Here is a 20,284-nt window from a genome sequence, read left to right as displayed (position 1 = left end):
AAGCCAGAGGGAAGAAAGGGTAACTCTAAACTGGCCAATTATGAGCTATCCCAAGGCCCTCCTCTATACCTAATAACTTGTCGACGCGTCGTCTCGTGAAAGCTCCAATTTTTTGTCCACTTCAAACTAAAAGCCTTTGTTTCTAAAAATTACCTTGGAAAATTTTTTTATTAAATTTGACCTACTGACTTTTCCAGTGTGAATCAAAAACTTGATTATCTAATTCTGAGTAATCCCCAGATTTCTAATGTTGGGATGAGTGGTAGAATCATTAAACAGCTTTGGGTGTGTGGATTAGGGTTAAACACGAGACTAATACGCTGTTAATAAAAATATAAATTTATACTAAAACGGATTAAAATTTTTTGAGGGCAAAAATATTTAAGAGTAGAACAAAATTTGTGTCAAAATTCAGAAACTAAAAAATGGTAATTCATCCCAACAGAAAAAAATCAAATGCAAAAATGAAAGACTACTCTTTTAATCACAGAAGGAGACTTAAATACTGAATAGTACGAGGCGTGAACATTTCTCATTTATGATATATAGTACTCTTACTATATTGCTTAGAATTGTATGCTTTTGCAGACGGTGAATCTTCAAAGGAGGCAGTAAAAATGTACTGATTTACTACGAGCTCTCTTACCACTTACATATCATACCGTAAGTTCCAACATGCTCTTGGCATACGTCCTAATTGTTGATACATGGTTATATATATAATTCTAAAGCAGATACTACAGCATGGGACATAATTACAAGGCGTTTCCCAATCATATCTTATGAAAAAACAGAGGTTTAAGACGCATTCCCTTGTTCTTCCTCGGTCTTGTGTTTGGTTTAGTACCTCTTCACTATGTGGGCAACTGGTAGAAACGACAAAGAAATCTCTTGCTCACCTTCAAAATCATCATCTTCTTCTCCTTCTTCTCCTCCATCTCAGATCCAAAACCAGTCATCCACCAAGAAATCCATGGAAGAAGTCTGGAAGGACATCAACCTCTCCTCTCTCACCACTGAAAACCTCAACACCAACGACCACCCTTGCTTTCCAGTTCCAGCTACTCTCGTCCTTCAAGATTTTCTAGCCAGGCCCTTGATAGACAAACACCCATCAGCCAGTTCTCGTCGCTCGTCATATCTTTTGCTGGAAGCTGCTTCTTCTGGTTCTCCGAGTTCAACTCCTCCAACCATTTTGAGCTTGGGTTCTGGATCTGCAGATTTTAAGTATCTTGAGATCAGCAATGACTGTAGGAGGCAGAACCACCAAGTAATTCAGAGTCACCGCGTCAATGATAATGTTACGTCCTTTTTTGATTCTCCCCACGTCTCTACTTCCCATGCTTTGGGCTCTTCTTCAGTGTTCCCTTCTTCGTTTTGTAGGAAAAGGGTTCAACTGAGAGACAATGACGATGATGATCGGCGGCATAAGCGCATGATCAAGAACAGAGAGTCAGCTGCTAGGTCCAGAGCTAGAAAACAGGAATCTCTCTCTCTCTCCCTCTCCCTCTCCCTCTCTCTCTCCCTCTCCCTCTCCCTCTCTCTCTTGTACATTTTACATATAATATGTATACTATAAGTACTTGTATATCATATATATAATAAATATTGTTGATGTCAGAACTTTTCTGGTATTGTTAAGAGTAGATTGCTTGATTTGGGCTCTGCAGGCATACACACAGGAGTTGGAGATTGAGATTGCTAATTTATTGGAAGAGAATGCCAGGCTTAGAAAGCAGCAGGAGGAGGTAAATGTCATTAATTAATTAATTAATTCCCCATGTTTTGTTATCAAGAGTTTGGATAGGCTGATTGGTTGGTTCTACATATCTTTCCATTACAGCTCCTGGCAGCCAATACCCAGGTTCCAAAAAAGCTGAGTCTCCACAGAACCTTAACGGCACCATTTTAAGAAGCAAGAACCAGTTTTAATCAATCCCATCTTATTTTCTTCTCTCTTTCCCTTTCAGTGCGTCACCACCCCGTCTAACTCCCCTTTCCCAGAATAATAACAAAGAGACAGAAACCATTTCTTAAATGGGAAAACATTAATGGGTTGATTGAGGTTAGGAAAACAGATACATGTGTATCAAGCTTTTGTTGAGGAGGTTGAGGCAAAGGTGGAGAGGAGGTGACGGGTGTTCTGTTACCTTTTTTTTATCAATTGGCTGAACCATTGTCGTCTTGTCCGTGTCTCACTTTATTCTTCTACCAATGAGATGCAAGTTTAGATGGGAATCCATGAAAGACTGTAACTAAAGGTTGATGGGAAGAGCATTTTAAGAGTAGACATAAACTTAGGTATAATAGCTGCTGTGCTTGCCTTAAACAAAACATGTACAGTTATGAGATGGGACATATTTGGCTATATATCATTATCATCATAATCTCTTCTCCTAACCTTACCTTCCTCGTCTTGTGTTTGTTCAATCTTCTTCTGCAGCACCCTTTAACTTTATTTGTTTCTCTTTTTTTTTTTTTTGAACTTTGTGGGTCATTCTACGGCCTCTGTTTCGGCTTTAATTTTGATTGATTCGGATTCTGTATGTATATATATATATATATACATATACTGTTTCATTAATATTAGGAAAATTCAAGGTGAGAGAGACAGTTCATATTAAATGTGGGTCAATCCAGAAAGTATTTAGATCTCAATAAAAAGCAAACCAACACAACAGAACCAGGAAATCCCAGAAAAGTTAAACAACAAGATGCCGAGGTCGTTAGTTATTCATGCCACGGAGACAAAATTAATTAATTATCCGTTTATTGGTTGTAATTCTTAATTAATTAATTAACATATGGATAATTAATTAATTAAGCCTATTTAAACGAGCTCATGTCCCCTCTCTCCAAAGTGTGTGTGTGTGTATTCATGTGTATATATATATATATATATATCTAAATCAAATTAAATAATAAATAATATATATTTTTATTTTTATGGTAGATTAACCTTCCAAAACTAATTAAAAAAATATTTATAGCTTGGCGTAAGTATTACCACATCGAGTTATGTGATTAAAAAAAAAAAACATTAATTATTTTTTAATTTAACTATCTTAATTGTATATTTAATTAATATATAATTTTATGTATATGTTTAATTAATAATAATTTAATTTACATAATATTTTTACGAAAAATATGCATTTAAAAATATTTTAAAATTTTAGGGATAAAATAGAAAATTATTAATATAATTACATGAAGAAAGGGAAAAACACAAATTATAAATTTGAGTAAAATTTTTGAATATTTAATATGCAAACTCAATAATGAAAATTAAATGTTTAGAACTAAAAATAAATTGGATATTATTTTAAAATATTAAAATCTGTTATTTGCTTTGTTTTAAATATTTTCAAATAGAAATATAATTAAGTTGTTTACATCCAGCCGTCTCTCACACAAATCCGTTGTCGTCCAGCGGTTAGGATATCTGGCTTTCACCCAGGAGACCCGGGTTCGATTCCCGGCAACGGAAAGATTTTTTTTGTAAGTCAACAGCTTTTTTGGGAGTTGACTTATAAAGCCCAACAGGCCCAGAAGGTAATGTTATGAGTCACGATAGAAAATAAATAAGGTTTCATTAATGTTCAAAACTTTATTAGTTTTGAATTATAAGTTTAAATCTTTTGGTACCTCAGAGAAAAATGGCTTAATTTATACTTCATCATGAATTGGTACTTCAAAGCTAAACATAATTTTGTTGAATTAAAATTTTAGTTATGACAATATATACATATATTTAGGATAAATTTAAATTTTGTGTGAAATTTAACAAGAATATAATAATATTCTACAAAAAAAAAATTGTAAAAATTTGAGTTTTTACAGATTTGATACATAATTATAAATTATAAATTCCGAGTATATTTCAAAACATAAACTTATACTTTAATTTCAATAAAGAATATTATATTCCTATTTAATTTTCAAATAAAATAATAATAGTAATGATTTATGATTAGCTCATTACCAAATGTAAATTACTGTCAGAGCCCACTTACCATATTCAAGATCACCCCAGAATGTAAATATAAGAATACATTATTTTTCTCTCTTCCACAAGAATATGTGATTTTACATCCACTCATGCTTCAAACATATATATATATATATTATATTATATATCATGCACCGAGAGTTGAGAGACGAGAAATACTTTCCATTACCCGTTGATGATCATCAGCAGCGGCCGCCCACTATTATATGTATCCCACTGTAAATTACATGAGATAAGAAATGGCGCACTTTGTGTGGCTACTAAACAACTTATGGTTTTTGCATTCTCCACCAACACCATTTTTCCATTGTTAACTCCACTATATCTACATACATACATACATACATACATACATACGAGTATATATATATATATATATTCCCATACAACCCAACTGCCCGCAGTGCCAAGATTAAATTGTCACGGTTAATTGTTAAAATAATGAAGGTATTGACAATTTTCTTCTCTTTTTTCTTACTATTCTCCATCAGTTTTTCCAAGGGAACAAATGCAGCTGCGTCAAACAGTAATGGAGTCTATATTGTCTACATGGGAGCTGCACAGGATGACCATGCTCAGATACTCATAAACACACTGTTGAAAGGGTGAATTATACAACAAACTAATCTTCCTTCCTTTGTTAAACTGGAAATGTCAGTTTGAGCTGATATAGGTATATAAGTAAGTTGAAATCATACTTGTGTTTGTAGGAAAGTGAATGCTCTGGTACAGAGATATAGACATGGGTTCTCTGGATTCGCAGCTCGGTTATCAGCAGAAGAAGCAAGCTCCATCGCGAAGAAACCTGGAGTTGTATCAGTTTTCCCTGATCCCATGCTACAACTTCACACTACTCGTTCGTGGGATTTCTTGAAGTACCAAACAGACGTAAAGATTGACTCACACCCATCTGCCAACTCTGACTCTCATGGATCAGATACTGTTATTGGCATTTTGGACACAGGTGAGTCTTTAATCACTTCAGTACCCCTCCAAAAAAGACTCACTCTCATATATCTTCATATTCTAAGTGAATCTAGACTAAAAACAAATGGAAAAAAAAAAAAAAAAAGGTATTTGGCCAGAATCAGAGAGTTTCAATGACAAGGATATGGATCCAGTTCCAACAAATTGGAAAGGAACCTGCATGGCAGGGAAGAATTTCAGCTCCTCCAATTGTAACAGGTGAAAATCAAATGTTCACGCATATGTGATTCTCAATTAAAATGCCGAACTAACCTTGTCTAAATGATAATCAGAAAGATAATTGGAGCAAGATTTTACAAGAGTGATGAGGATGAAGATGAGGAATCTAACTCACCAAGGGATACTCTTGGGCACGGCACTCATGTATCTTCAACAGCTGCAGGCAGTATTGTGGAGAACGCGTCCTACTACGGCTTAGCCACGGGAACTGCAAAAGGAGGGTCCCCTGGCTCCAGGATAGCCATGTACAAGGTCTGCAACCGAAATGGATGCTCTGGCTCTTCAATCCTGGCAGCATTTGATAACGCAATCGCAGATGGAGTCCACTTGTTGTCTTTGTCTCTGGGTGCACCGGCGTGGGCAGACATCCGGTTAGTTGATGATCCGATTGCCATTGGATCATTTCATGCTGTTGAGAAGGGGATTACTGTGATCTGCTCTGCAGGGAATGATGGCCCTTTTGCTAGCACCGTTGTCAATGCTGCGCCTTGGATAATGACTGTTGCTGCTAGCACCATCGACAGAGATTTTCGCTCTGATCTTTTACTGGGCGGAAACCAAGTGGTTAAGGTAACTAAGTATATTGTATAATATCATTAATATATGATATGAAAAATTATTATGGTTATTACTTTGTCTCTGGTTTTCAGGGCGGAGGCATAAACTTTGCCAACATCGGCAGCTCCCCTGTGCACCCACTAATATATGGAAAGTCAGCCAAGAAGGCTGAAGCTTCAGATGACGATGCAAGGTATATATATATAACTAAGATCGAGAATTTCATACAAAGTCAAAGTTCATCATAGCTCCCAGGATGACCCAGATTGTAATATGACATACATGAATTTTGTTTATATCACTCAGGAATTGCGTCCCAAGTACCCTGGACGACGAGATAGTGAAGGGGAAAATTGTTGTATGTGATAACGATAATGGAGGGATAAAAGAACAAAAGCGGGATGTAGTGGAGGGTCTTGGAGGCATTGGTATAGTTGTGATTGATGACGAGCAAAGATCTGTTCCATCAAAGTATACATTCCCAACGACTGTGATTAGTACCAAGGATGCAGCAGACATCTACTCCTATCTCAATTCAACCAAGTAATATTTACCAATCCAGCGAATTAGACCAAGTTTATAGATAATTAAATCAAATGATGAAACAATTTCTAACCATCAGGGATTTTGAAAATTGGTATGCAGAAATCCAGTTGCAACAATCTTGCCAACTTTCACTGTATCAGACTATAAGCCAGCACCTATTATTGCCTACTTCTCTTCTAGGGGACCTTCATCCATCACAACCAACATTCTTAAGGCAAAATTAAAATTCTCACATTACATACAAATTGTGATTCAAGACTGAAGGAATTTTGATACCATGGAATTGATTTTGCAGCCTGATATTACCGCACCAGGAGTTACCATACTCGCGGCATGGACAGGTAATGACACAAAGGCAGGTCCTGAAGGGAAACCCCCTCTATTCAATGTCATTTCAGGAACCTCAATGGCAGCTCCTCACATTTCTGGTGCGGCTGCCATTCTTAGATCACGAAATCCCACATTCGGTCCTTCTGCAATTAGATCAGCCATCATGACAACAGGTCAGTAATCTTAATCAAATCTCCATATGCTCGACTCATAACCATTCAGATAATGTCTTCTCATCCAATCTGCAGCCATTCAACTGAACAATTTAAAGGCACCGATAACAACAGAAAAGGGCGTACCAGCCACACCTTACGATTTTGGAGCAGGTGAATTAAGCACAACAAAATCATTGGAGCCAGGGCTGGTGTACGAGACCACTACTGTTGATTATTTGAACTTCCTTTGTTACTACGGATACAATATTACCACAATTAAGACAATTGCAAAAGACACTCCAGATGATTATGGGTGTCCAGAGAATTCCAGTACAGATCTGGTGTCGAATATGAACTACCCATCGATTGCAATATCCGGTTTGAGTGGGAAAGAGAGTAAGAGAGTGAATAGAACGGTGACAAATGTAGGTGGAGATGGTGAAACAGAGTATAGTGCAAGTGTTGAGGAAGCTGCAGGGGTTAAGGTGGAGGTGGTGCCAGCGAAACTGCAGTTTAACAAAAATGGGGAGAAGAAGACGTATCAAGTGGTTTTCTCGCTGAGTGGCGGTTCGGAACTTAAAGAAGATGTGTTTGGAGCGATTACGTGGTCTAATGGAAAATACAGAGTCAGGAGTCCAGTTGTTGTAAGCGTTAGTAAACCCAAACTAGTTTAGAATCATCAAAATTTCTAAACATATGGGATTAATCTAATTAAAGGGCTTATCTGATGTGATCACCCGAACAACAAGCTCAAATGATAGTGAAAATCTGCTTTAATTGGAGAAAGAAATGGCTCTTATCAAAACGATGTCGTTCTTCGGAAAACATTCAGTTGTACCACATTCTGTAATCAGAAGTCTCTTTTAACCCAAATGGTATTCAAGGTTTTTTCTTTCTTTTCTTTTTTGTGAATAGATATAAATGGTAGTCGTAGTTATTTGGCTTAAGTACATCCAACATGATAGTAGATGTTGGTAGTATTTGTAAAACTACAAACACAACTCATCGCCCAAAAGTGTTAGTTCTTGATATTTTTGGAGCTTTAGACCATAAACATACACCATATTTTCTCCAATAACACTACTCATATAATGCAAGGTGTTACATTGTATTCCTTGCTAGGCCGGTTTCTTCCTTTTCGGTTGATAGGGTACGGGGGATGAGTTTCCCTGAAGGGATTCATGTACATGGCTTTATCCAAAACTTTTGTCTGATAGGGAGACAAATTTGTACATCCAAGGAAAGGAAAAAAGTTAGTAGAAAGCAAAGGGGCAGAAAGTTTAAATTTTCATTCAATAGTAATTTGGGATGCACAATCATGAAGATGACAACAACAAAGCTGTCTTGAACATGGAGACAGATAATGCAATTGGCAATATAATGTGAAGTAAAACAGACAGATAAGGACCATGTAAAATATATTGACATCATTAAAGATTACTTAAGGACATCATAGTTTGTAACAGGAGAGGATAGATGGACGGGAAACGGCAACAGCTGAGACAAGGATTACTACTACTTTACGGACAAGATTTCAAAAGTCAAACTATTAGACAAAAGCAGCCCAAGGAAAGAAAAACAGTTTTGTTCATCACCGTATCCTTCACTCAAAGGCCCACTGGTTCTCGCGCCGAACCTCCTCTTCTTCTTCTGGTGTGAAGTCATTCTTGATATTGAAGGTCTTGCGAATCTCTTCCGGAGTTTTGCCCTTGATCATGTCTGCCACGGTCTGGCAAGTAAGGTCCAGCAAGCTCTTTATGTTCAGATAGTTAGCAGCCTACAAACCATACAGGCAAACAACAGACTTACTCATTCTGTAGCAGAAGAGAGTTAGGCCGAGCACAATGCAGAACCAGGAGTCTATGCAATGGGAAAAAAGTGTTAAAGCCAAGTTTACGCACGGAAAATTGCATTGCAAATCAAAAAAGCAGGATTGGAGAAAGTAAGTCCAGCCCGTACACACAAACCTCATCATTCCAAAAGCGTTGATAATCCCAAAAAGATAAATGTTAAAGCAAACCGCAAGACAACTCTAATTATGAAGAATCGTTCAATGAGGTAGCCATAAGACAAATAACAAGTACCGCGAGCCCAAAAGCAATAACCAATCCTTCCGAAATACCTTGACGCCACTAAATGAAAATCATAATTTGTTCCAAATCATTAGCTTCATGGAAAAACTAGTTTCCCTTACATTCAACTAAAATATTGACAACAATTTCAATTCCTCACCAAATATTGTCTATCGCTTATCATTAAAAAGGAACTAGAATTATCACTCTAAGAAGCTTCTCGTGCAATTTAACATACAATTACCCCAACATATTTTTATACCCTCAATAAAGGAAGAAGGGAAGGTTTGGGGGAAGCGAAATTAAGCAGAAACCACAAAGACTAAACGAGATCCAAATCAACAAATGAATCAAGAGAGTAGTCAATCAATGAATATAAACCAAGAGCCAACAGACTCGATAGAAGATTAAAAGAAAAAAAGAAAAGCAATAGGGAAAAAAAAGAACAAACCAAAATGAGATCGAAGAGGGTAGCCTGATCAACTTTGACGAATTCAGCGTCCCATGCCTTGAGCTCATCGTCAACAGTGCTGGTGGTCCGATCATCTGATTTTGGAGACTCGACGTGCTTCTTGCAGTACTCAATTACCTTAGAGAGGATCTTGCTGGTAACGTTCGGAAGAGGGATGCCATTATCGGCGCAATCATCTTCTATCATGTGTTTTATGGTCTGAGATTCGAGCGCCACCGACTCGTCCACCTCGAAGGTCTCCCCATCGGAGCTCTTCAAGGTGATTTTCCTCGTCGACATGGTTTGATGGCTACGAAGAAGATTCCAGAAACCCTAGGACAAATGAATGGAGAGGAAAGGTAAGTGAATAATGGGTGTAGAAGGAGAATTACGCTTGGGGGAATGGGTATATATAGATGAGAGATTTGATTAGGACAAGAAAATCCAATTCCTAATACCTAATGGTTGAAGGTATCGTGTTTTCTCATTGATTATCCAAATCTAATCCCCTCGACGGAGATGTTAACAAACAATTAATTAATAAAATAATTAATTTGTTAGTTCTAATAATTAAAAGTTAATATTCATTAGTAAAATAATTAATTTATTTTATTTAAACTAAGTAGATAACAATAACAAACCTGAAAAAATAAAATATGAGAAATTATCTTTTATTTATTTATTTTTTAATTTCTAGTTATAAATAAAGACATTATTGGTTTTAATTAAATTATCTTTTATTTTGCCATTTATTTAAACAAAAAATATAAATAATTAATTTAATTATGTGTAAATTACAAATTAAACTTTTTTAATCAAATTATTAAAATAGTAATAGAATATAACTTAACCAAGAAAATAATTGATTGTTCATCAAACGCGTAATCAAATGAACATTGATCTCTCAGGTTATATACCAGAAAGGAGATTTAATTATGGTTTTCCAAATGCAGACAAGATTGCTGAAATCAACTTCAGATGGACCAGTTAGACCGAAGAGTAAGAGCGATTGTTCTTCCATTTTCATTGGCTACATAGGCAATGCCTGGCTTCAAGCTGAATCTCTTAGCTATATTCAATTTTAGATGGGATTCCACTTGAAATTGATCCCAGTTTTCGGGACCGCCGATCATCCCTCCGACACTCATGCCCCACCCTAATTCATCTTCAGAATTATCGGACAAGGCGATGCCCCACTCTACATGCTTTGGATTTGAGTTTTTCATCTCAACCCAGCCCCCAACTTTTGTACATTCATCAAGTTCTGATTCTAGCTTCAGGGAAATGAATCTAGTTGAGACAGTATCATCTGAGAGTGTTCCAACGGGTCCAACAGATGCTTCAACTCTCTCAGGAGCTCTATTATGTCTAAGAAGCCCTACGGGAATAGCAAGGGCTCCAAGACCGAAACATGTACTAGACAATTTGGGAACCTTGTGAAGACCCAAAAGAGAGAGTTTTGTTCCTCCAGGAAGTTGGCAGATTAGTTGCCCAAAGGTGCTGAAACAATGCCCAATGGCATCAGAGCCTTGTTGCATTTCCAGTCCGGAGATAGATTCAGCCAATGAAGCTACGATGTTTGACTTCTTAATTGTTAAGCCAATGGCGCTTCCTTTGTGCTGATTCAGAAGGGGCGGTCCAGACCATGAAAAATCACTCTCCCTTCCCTGCCAGATAAAAATATGGTCCAGGTTCACTCACTATAAGAAAAGCAGCCAGATCATCAAAAGCCAACAAGTTTCAGTGAACTGAGGATAAAGTAGAGCAATTTGAGCATCATCTTAGAACTAAATACAGTAGCCATACTGCAAGTTAACTGATCTGTTATTAAATCATCTCCATAACGACAAAAGAGGAGAAGACCTGCCACAAAGCCAATTTTTGTTCAACAATTAACATCAAACAGGAGCTAAAAAATCAACTGGAAGCTCAAAACAGGGAAAAAAGGACTGAGAAAGAGGAAACATGCGTTTCTATTTGCAGCCCAAAACTGCATAATCAAGCTCAGTGCAGAAGGCCACAATAAACACAAACCTACATAACCAAACAATATTAATAGATTCATACCTGAAGCAAAGAATTGGCAGCAAAATCAATGTCTCTGCATTGAGCTCCAACTGGGATAGCAATAGCAGAAAACCAATCACTAATATTTGCCATATAATACACTTTATTTAGTGAAAGTGGGCTTCCTGAGACATCAGTCAGGTGTCTGTTCCCTTTCTGATTGGCCACAAACTCAGCTATAAGAGTATCTTTCTGATGAATTGTTGTTTCAAAAGTAAACCTTGAATATATTCCAGGTCTGATCCCTGCTTTATCAAGTGCATCAAATTGCTGATGGTCAATATCATCCATCAACAATACAGCTCCAAGGACATCAAACTCTCCCCTGACATGGGTACTAGCTTCTTGGAATGGATTTCCTTTAAATGTTTTGTAAAAGGAAAGCATTTTCTCCACCTTGTCTTGTCTATCCCTGAGTTTCATCAGATCTGAAAATGCTTCTCGTTGCAACCGCTTCAAGATTTCAATCTGAAAATATCATCAGCGGAATAAAACCCAATGAAACAGCAGGTTGCTACCTACGAGACCAGCATAGTGTCAACACTAAAATCTAATGGAGATTTGCAATCATGCAGGAGGCATGAGATGAGCACTTAAGCAGAAGTTAGACAGCATGATTAAATTGACATGGTAAACAGCATAACAGATAAAACTGACAAAAATTATGCTTCTTGACACAAAGGCGAACTACAGTATCTAATGCATTCGCACATCTCTCTAGCCAGATAATATAAAATCACTGCCATAAAAAACTATATGCCGATGCACTTTATGATTCCAACGATTTTCGAGATATCTCCAGTATGCGAATGTAATGAATTTGACTTCAAGGCCCGACCTTTTGTTCCGCCCTGGTCCAACATATAAGAAACTTCTATCCAACCAAACCCGCATGTTAATACAGGAGGGATGACTTGAACCAATTGCTTTGGGCTAATCGAGTAAATTGATAGGTTACAACTTACCCTATGTGGATTGAAGGAAGTGAAGGAACAAAAGAAGAAAAAAAAATGCATGCAGTCTCTCATTAGTTCAGACAAACATAAAATTGAGCAAAGAAGGGATGGTGATCATCCCTAACATTTTTAAAAAAAATTTCTTTTTCAACTCATTTCACCCTTATTTGTCTAAAGTACTATTAAATTAATAAAGAGTATAATTAAGAATATGTTCATAGTTAATAATTTTCTTTATTAGACACACGAAGCAAAATGTTATAAATTATTCCCTCAGTTTTTAGTTTTGCAAATAAAATTGACATTTATTTTTGTTTCAGTTAAAAATGCTTTTCTTCCTCTCCTTTCATTTTCTTCCTATTCCATACTAATTTTTGTCCTGTTAATGCGGAACATTTCTCATCAGTTTCTCCTTCAAATCTCATCCTACTATATTAAGAACGAAGAAAAAAATTCAAGCCACCACCGACGCTCCTCTAGAAAGACTTAAGTAAAAAGCAATTTGGTCAAGCTCTCTGGCAATGATTAAACAATCAAACGGGAAACTACGTTAAAGAGAACCAAGAACACTTGAGCGCGCACAGCAAGCGACGGTAAAATACAGAAGAGATAGAAAGTACAAGTACCGGATTGCGGCGGGATAAATTTTGCCGGCGATAAAGGAGACCTTCAACCAAGTCTTGACCTGATTTAGCGAAACCTTTTAATTTATCCACCACTGAAGCTACAGGATCCATATGCAAACTCAAACGAAAAGCAGAACAAGGAAGAGATTGTGTTATCGCGGAAAGCTTATGAATTTCAAAAGAACGAGAGCGGCAATTGACAAATACAAAACCAAAATCATCAAAAGATTAGGTTAGGTTTTATTTCGACATCAGGGGACAGGCACCTGGTCGACCTTGACTTTGGGGTGGGGTTGAGGGGTGTTCTGAGGTGCCCCGGGCAATTTTGAAATAAGAAATTAAAATTAAAATTCGAGTGAATTATAAAAATAAAAATACCGTAATAAAGTTTAATTACAAAGAATGCTTCAGAAATTAATACATTAATTTATAATATATACTTTTCTATAAAATAATGTATGCAATATTAATTTATTAACACAATTATCTGACATGTTTAACCTATTTATATATGTATCCAAAACGTGAAACTATAATATTACAAGATCACCACTGAAAATATATATATTTAAAATTATATAAATTATATGAACAAAAAAATTTAGTATTATTCTTACTTTCATTATCAAAAGAAGATGAAATATTTATACATATATGTGCTGTAATTCATGTTTAACTTATTATATATATCATTAATAAACTTAAGCATATCAATAAGTAATGAATTGCTATCTTCACAATGATTTTTGTTCATATACATATATGTACATATATATATATACTGACAGACGTACAGGCTTATTGAGAACATCACTTAGGTTCATGTTTGAGCATGTATGGAGGCTGATTATCTCAAGATTAAATTTAACTATGAGTAATACGAACTAAATAAGTTTGATTAGTGATAATCATAAAGTGATTTAGTTGGTGAAAATCTTGTTGACAGCATTCTGGAGGAGATAATCAACGATGATCCTGTATGCTCTTTCCGTCGGATGGTAACTGTCCCAAAACAGATATGTCGAAGCATTTTCACAGGTGAATATATTTGGTTCTGTGCATAGAAACGATACCTCTACCAACCCTGTACCGCAACACCCTTTATCCCAAACTTCAAATCCTGCAACACGCACCAAAAACAGGTTAACCCTGGAACCAGTTTTGTCATTTAATGAGGGAGATGTATACATAATGTATAAGAAGAAGACTGTAATAATTAAATCTACCATATTCTTGTGGATTTTGGATCATATCAAGCAATGGAGTATAGATATCTACGTACACCATCCTAGACTCCTTGTTTTTACCATTGATCCTTTCTAACGCGGCTATCACTTCGGAATTGAACAGCTTTGCCATTGTATTGTAATTCTCCACGCACTTCCTCTCTATCCCTCCACCAAGAGTCCTTTGCATCGGAAGACAACCTATCGGTGGTGCCCCGAAATACAACAGTCTCCTTGCTCCTAGTTTGTACAATTCCTTCATTAACCAGTTCCACGAAACCATAAATATTTTAGTTATATGTTCATTAAAATCACAGAGAGGGTACGTAAAAAGAAAAAGATTATGACTATGTTTCTTTTCCATCGAAGAAGTAGTTTACCTCCAAAAAGGTTGAAGCAGAAGTAACCAAAAGTTGAGAGTAGGAAGAGACGTTATACTCCAGTATCCTTGTAGGAGTATGAAAATAGGTATTTGCAATGTCGTTGCTAATTGCTGAAACTATATACACACTTTCACTTAAAATGGTTCTTGTTTTTTCTTCTCCCAAAAGTTTTCTCAGATTCTCTGTGTAAGTCTTGAACATCTCCAATTGTTTATCAGCAGAAATCACTTCCTGTGTGTTTATGATATAAACGATATATGGGTTTAACAAATTATTGGGGAAGAAGACAAAATCAATAAATGAAAGGAATAGAATAATTTCCTTTTACCACAATAATCGATGTTAAAGGATCAAATCCTGAACCGCCAGATGCAAAGTTCACACCGGTCTTGAGGTCTTGGCTTTGAAGATTTGAACCGAGATATGGTGGTAACAGTTCCTTGATTCCCAATTCCTCCGCTGACAAAAGACCATCCCGATCATATATATATAATTTAGGAATATGCTTCAAGTACAGTATCAGATTACATTATTAATCAGATATACAAAAGTTTCTTGAGGCCTCAAACTTGCAACACGAGGATTGATGAAATGACGAACAACACCATACAGCAAATTATGTAATTGAGTTAGAATGGAATGGAGGAAAACCGATATCAAGAATTGAAAAAGAAAATTCAAGTAGTACTGTATACCAATAATATCTGTAGCGATCTTCCCGTTACTAAATCTTCCTGTTGGTTTTCCTCCCGGAAAATCTCTGCCGTAAGGAGGAAAGTTTGCTTTCACAATGGTTCTTATACCGTTGTTATTTCCTGTATCAAATACCGAGTCACCAAAAGCAAATAATGCCGGAATTGTTATATTTTCAGGTAGTTTAATCAGACAATTCGATGTGTTACATGAAAGAAAAATAACTAAAAGAAAAATAAAACAAGAATTAATGGCATGATATGATAGCGGTGTCAAATTGAAAAAAAGCTTCATTGTGGGTGAGAGTGAGAACTATAATATGATATATAAAAGGTGTAATATATATATATATATGAACACAATTTTCAGCAACAAAAACTAGTTGATGATAAAGTAAGCCTTGATTTTGGTTCATGCATTTAGGTGCTGAAGAATACAGTCCCTTTTTTATACTTAATTTGAGGCGAAAGGGTGCGTTTTGGAATTTTGCCCAAGTAAGAGGTATACATATACATCCTGCATGTTTATAGATTCGTTAGGTAATCGACAACTCGCCCAAAAGAGAAAAGCAAACCCATCTGCAATTGTTTGAACCAGAAAACATATATTTATTTTCAGTCATCACAAGAACGTTTTGGCTGAGAATGGCAGATCAAAAATCAATAACTCGGAATTGCCAACAGAAGCCATGTGTTTTTTTTCATTCTTTTTACAAAACAGTGTTCTTCTTACTGTAATTTTTAGGCATAAGTTACTTGATTATCAAAAAAAATAGTGCGTGATTCTGAAATATTATTTTGATAGTTCTGAAAAACTTCAATCAAACTAGGAAAATGTTTTATCGGTAATATTTGTGTTTTAATGTTCTTATGTGATTCGTTCAACTCTTCGAGGAATTTTGTTACTTAACCTCTCTGTTGATATTATACTACAGTTTTCAATTCTCTACGTATACAGTTTGTAATCTACTTATAGTTAACTAGGTTATTAAAAATTAAATTTTAGTTTATAAAAATAGATATCCGCAGTGTCATAGTTTTACGTTTAAGTTATTTACAGTTTGCTTTACTTTAAAAAGATTCTATTAACATTATGTCGTGCATGTGTTTGTTCTAATTTGATTCAGAGTTTGGCCGTATCAACATAAAAGGTGCTATACCACTTGGTCTCGTTCAACAACGTATTTGTTGTATGGTTTATTAGAGACACCAAAAAGGAGTAAAAACAGGGATAATATTGCAAGCCTAACAATTCATGGTTATACTAAATGCAAAATGAAGAATTTATTGTAATGGATTTTACTACATAAACGTGTGTAATTACCTCAAGATTATATTAAGTGCATTGATTTTGTACTTATTTTGAACTCCATGCTTGGTTTAAAACTTAAATTGCTTACAAATTATACGTAATGGTTTTATTGCTTGGTGAAGAAGTAACAAAAGGAGCTCTGAGAAAAAGGAAAAATTCCCAGCACTCTATGGCGTTTGGAGACTCCATTCTTGATACTGGCAATAACAACAGTCTAGTTTCCTTTATCATTTCTAATTCTATTGGGAGCTATTCGACGAATCCATTATAAACCATTATTTTGTTGAATGCCGTGTACTAATTAGAGTTATCTTTTAAAGTATTTTACTTTCCTTTTACTGTTCTAAAACTTTTTTTACGTAGTTTCAATGATACTTCTAAATTTCTTTTTTAATTTTTTTTGAACTTTTTAGTATCGTAATTGTCTACATATAATAAGATAAATCACATTTACGTAACAATCTTTTATTAAATAAATCAATAAGATATTTAGCACTTGGTCCCAATTGGAGTTGTTACATAAGAAGACACTGCAAATAAAAGAACTACAAAGAAAAGTAGATGCGCCAAATCAGAAGAATTTGGGGATGTACTTGGAGATAAGTTCGGAGACTATAACTCTGTAGGTTCTTTCAGAGGGATGATAAGTATCAAAAAATACGTAGTTGGACCTATTTTGACAAAGTGATAAACTAACACGATTGCAGAAAACAGCCACCTCTACGGTTCCTGTACCGCAACATCCTCTGTTCGCCTCTTGAAAGCCTAAAACATTTACACCAATATGAGTAATTATTATACTTGTAGTTAAGGTTAAATGCAGTTTTTCTTAATGTTTTCAGTCAAGTTGATTGATTACCATATTTTTTTGGATGTTGAATAATATCAAGCAGAGGAGAATATACATCAATGTAGATGATCTTGCTATCGCGTAAGGTTGTCGAAAGCGAATTCAATTTCGCTGAGAGTTTGGAGTTGAATAGTAATGCTGCATCATTGCTTTTCTTTGAACAAAGTCTTCTATGTCCTCCGGCAAAAGTTCTTTGCGATGGTACACATCCTATAGGGGGTGCACTAAATACTCCAATTCTTCTTGCTCCAAGTAGATATAACTCCTGTATACGCACAAAAACACCATATAAAAATAAACTAGTGTTTATTTGATAATCATATGCGTCCAGAAGAACATCAAGTTTAACGAAGATGATGAAAAACTTACATTCAGGAAAGATGATGCAGAGTTTAGCATAAGATCAGTGTACGTAGGAACATCATAGTGCAATCTTCTAAGCGGTAACAAGAAGTAAGTGCTTGCGATGTCATTGCTTCCTGATGACAGTATGTACACGCTGTTTCTCACAATGAACTCTGCTCTCTCTTTTCCAACTATTGCTCTCAGCTTATGCTTGTATTCCTTGAAGTATTCTAATTGCTTTGATAATGATAGCACATTCTGATATTGAAAAAGTAGATTTAATACAGATTATCAATTAGTAAGAGATAACTTGTAATATATATATATATATATATATATAGTACGATTAAAATATAAAATAAAAAATTAGTTATTTTCTTCACACACTGCTATTGTGGCTGTTAAATTGTCGTATCCCGTGCCACCTGAAGCGAAAGTTACACCAGTGAGAAGATCTTCAGGTTTTAATTTTGGATCCAAATATGCCGGCACCAGTTCTTTTATTCCAAGTTCTTCCGCTGTAATGCAAAGAAAATACAAAAACACCATTAATTGAAAAGATACAAATTTTCCTTTTCAAGATGTTAGGAAGGTGGATGGCTAGGTTGAAAAGTCTTGACCTCGTTTTAAAATCTTGTACACGTGTGTGTGTGTGTGTATATATATGACATAAGAGGATATCAGAACATCCTATCACGTTGAAGGGGACTTTTCCATTACTATTTTTTCATTGACTTTTCATAGCAAAATAAATATAGTTATAGCTGTACACCAATCATCGACTGGCTAAATAGTTTAAGTTTTTCTACTGTTCTTTATGAGGGTGTAAATTCTAATCCAACTGCTTATTCTATGTATACTTCTTATGAGATTATAATGTAAGATAATAGTACAAATATATATATATATATATAGAGAGAGAGAGAGAGAGAAAGAAAAGGAGAACCTATTAAGTCCGACGGAACCTTCCCGTCGTTGAATCTTCCAGTAGGAACTCCTCCTCGAAAATCCTTGCCATACGGTGGGAAATTGCATTTCACCAAAGTGTTAAGATAATTGTTATTACCTGTATCCACTATTGAATCCCCAAACACCAATAGTGCTGGGAATGTTACATTTTTTGGTATTTGTATCACCCCCTTCGTCTTCCATATTATCTCACTTCCTAAGAAACTCAAGATTACAAGCTTTGCATACCAAGACAAATACATTTTCTTTCCCCACTCTTTACTTAATTTTGTCATTCTCCATCGAATTCAGGTTTTATTTATACCCTTTTCGTAACTAAATATATTTTCTTTCTTTAAGTCATTGGTTGGATATTGCAATTATCAGCAAGGTTGTTTTAGTTTTTAGAGGACCAGAATGAAGCAGTTGTATTACCATGGCTGGAACTGGAATTTTCTTAATAATTTGTCTACGACTTGGTAAACCTACCTCCATTACAGCTTCGTTTTAACTAGTTTTTAACTGTTCTTTTCGTAATTTGTTTGTGACCCAATTGAGATAAACATGCTAAAAAAGTTAATGCATTTTTAACTGCATTAGTTTTACAAATGTGTATGTGTATATCTACATTGTAACAATATATTAGTGAATCAAAATAGTATATTATTTTAGATATATTTACATATATAATTACTAAACGTATGATATATTACATCATATGTCGAACAACATGTAAATTTATATTATTTAACTTTTTATTTTACTATTTGATTTAGTTATAAAAGCATACGTTTAGTTATATGCATATATAAACACTGAAGGCACGTATATATATCTTTCTTTGTTGATCTTACTGAAGCACAAGTCATAAATTACGATATGCATATGCTACTATTAATGGGGATCTCAAGAATACATACATGATTATGCAAATGGTAATCCGATAAGAGCATTTAAATGAGTCTGACAATTTGAAGTAAATACAAAAGTAATGACTCAGTAAGCATTGAATTAATGGGTAATCAATAGTAGGATTAAAGAAATTTTCTTACTTGATGGTTTAATTAAAACTATTAAGAACCCAAATCACCCTTATTTCTCATAATATAAATATCAAACGCATCTCTTTCAATCATGTATACCCATAGATTTTTCTTGACCGATTAACAAATAAAATTAAAATCACAAAACAAACATGTCAGGTGAAGCGCAACAATTTATTTTATTACTACTTGCAGGTTCGTGCATTACAATGTTGATTCAACCAGGTCTTTCCCAATCAACTCTTCAGATTAACTAGTGTTTAGCATCTTTGAGTAGCATTGAAGGGTGTGTGTCGTCGATTTTATTTTTCTAAATGGAGGCCAAACACCTTCCTCTTCTTGTTGCAATGGGTTTCTAAGTATGACTACGAGTTGCTGGTCCATTATTTTTCCTCTAGCCCCTTTCAATTCCACCATTGATTATGAGTTTCTGCAGCCCTCGGAAGGCAGCTCCACCTGCATGTTAGGTAAGTGATTTCGTCTCTTTCATCCCTCAAGGGAATCAA

At 35.3% G+C, this 20,284-nt stretch overlaps 6 protein-coding genes and 1 non-coding gene across 9 annotated transcripts; 3 read left to right on the top strand and 4 right to left on the bottom strand.

Annotated features, from left to right (window-relative positions):
• Positions 1-603: 603 nt before the first annotated feature.
• On the top strand, positions 604-2,405 carry LOC110818193 (protein FD-like). Its single transcript, XM_088208739.1, has 3 exons — positions 604-1,484; positions 1,672-1,748; positions 1,844-2,405. The coding sequence occupies exons 1-3, from the start codon at positions 857-859 to the stop codon at positions 1,910-1,912; spliced, it is 774 nt and encodes a 257-aa protein (XP_088064865.1). The 5' UTR covers positions 604-856; the 3' UTR covers positions 1,913-2,405.
• A 1,013-nt stretch (positions 2,406-3,418) lies between these two features.
• On the top strand, positions 3,419-3,490 carry TRNAE-UUC (transfer RNA glutamic acid (anticodon UUC)). The gene has a single exon. It is a non-coding gene; the product is annotated as a tRNA-Glu (tRNA).
• Positions 3,491-4,422: 932 nt separating this feature from the next.
• On the top strand, positions 4,423-7,703 carry LOC110818115 (CO(2)-response secreted protease-like). Its single transcript, XM_088208735.1, has 9 exons — positions 4,423-4,617; positions 4,723-4,976; positions 5,086-5,197; positions 5,272-5,788; positions 5,869-5,969; positions 6,083-6,319; positions 6,422-6,536; positions 6,618-6,825; positions 6,901-7,703. The coding sequence occupies exons 1-9, from the start codon at positions 4,454-4,456 to the stop codon at positions 7,479-7,481; spliced, it is 2,289 nt and encodes a 762-aa protein (XP_088064861.1). The 5' UTR covers positions 4,423-4,453; the 3' UTR covers positions 7,482-7,703.
• Positions 7,704-8,208: 505 nt separating this feature from the next.
• Positions 8,209-9,803, bottom strand: LOC110818129 (SKP1-like protein 1B). Its single transcript, XM_022046889.2, has 2 exons — positions 9,331-9,803; positions 8,209-8,584 (listed from the first exon to the last, which is right to left on the bottom strand). The coding sequence occupies exons 1-2, from the start codon at positions 9,628-9,630 to the stop codon at positions 8,411-8,413; spliced, it is 474 nt and encodes a 157-aa protein (XP_021902581.1). The 5' UTR covers positions 9,631-9,803; the 3' UTR covers positions 8,209-8,410.
• A 321-nt stretch (positions 9,804-10,124) lies between these two features.
• Positions 10,125-13,306, bottom strand: LOC110817994 (GDSL esterase/lipase). 2 transcript variants are annotated; one of them, XM_022046714.2, is made up of 3 exons: positions 12,980-13,306; positions 11,398-11,915; positions 10,125-10,997 (listed from the first exon to the last, which is right to left on the bottom strand). In XM_022046714.2, the coding sequence occupies exons 2-3, from the start codon at positions 11,818-11,820 to the stop codon at positions 10,305-10,307; spliced, it is 1,116 nt and encodes a 371-aa protein (XP_021902406.1). In that variant the 5' UTR covers positions 11,821-11,915; positions 12,980-13,306; the 3' UTR covers positions 10,125-10,304. The 2 variants fall into 2 exon arrangements, with proteins under 2 accessions (XP_021902406.1, XP_021902405.2); XM_022046713.2 differs by having other exon boundaries at positions 11,398-11,865; positions 12,980-13,305.
• A 330-nt stretch (positions 13,307-13,636) lies between these two features.
• Positions 13,637-15,706, bottom strand: LOC110818116 (GDSL esterase/lipase At5g42170-like). 2 transcript variants are annotated; one of them, XM_088208736.1, is made up of 5 exons: positions 15,284-15,706; positions 14,917-15,047; positions 14,586-14,819; positions 14,287-14,461; positions 13,637-14,099 (listed from the first exon to the last, which is right to left on the bottom strand). In XM_088208736.1, exons 1-5 carry the CDS (start codon positions 15,573-15,575, stop codon positions 13,900-13,902), a joined length of 1,032 nt encoding a protein of 343 aa, XP_088064862.1. In that variant the 5' UTR covers positions 15,576-15,706; the 3' UTR covers positions 13,637-13,899. The 2 variants fall into 2 exon arrangements, with proteins under 2 accessions (XP_088064862.1, XP_021902567.1); XM_022046875.2 differs by having other exon boundaries at positions 14,206-14,461; positions 15,284-15,701.
• A 1,393-nt stretch (positions 15,707-17,099) lies between these two features.
• LOC110818117 (GDSL esterase/lipase EXL1-like) lies at positions 17,100-18,998 on the bottom strand. Its single transcript, XM_022046876.2, has 5 exons — positions 18,734-18,998; positions 18,175-18,305; positions 17,812-18,045; positions 17,452-17,707; positions 17,100-17,357 (listed from the first exon to the last, which is right to left on the bottom strand). Exons 1-5 carry the CDS (start codon positions 18,996-18,998, stop codon positions 17,164-17,166), a joined length of 1,080 nt encoding a protein of 359 aa, XP_021902568.2. The 3' UTR covers positions 17,100-17,163.
• Between the last annotated feature and the right edge of the window lie 1,286 nt (positions 18,999-20,284).

Source organism: Carica papaya, chromosome 1 (assembly GCF_054855325.1).
Source record: "Carica papaya isolate Zhongbai chromosome 1, ASM5485532v1, whole genome shotgun sequence".
Lineage (NCBI taxonomy): Eukaryota > Viridiplantae > Streptophyta > Magnoliopsida > Brassicales > Caricaceae > Carica > Carica papaya.
Note: the sequence above shows the minus strand (reverse complement) of the source record. Positions and strands in the feature narration are given on the sequence as shown.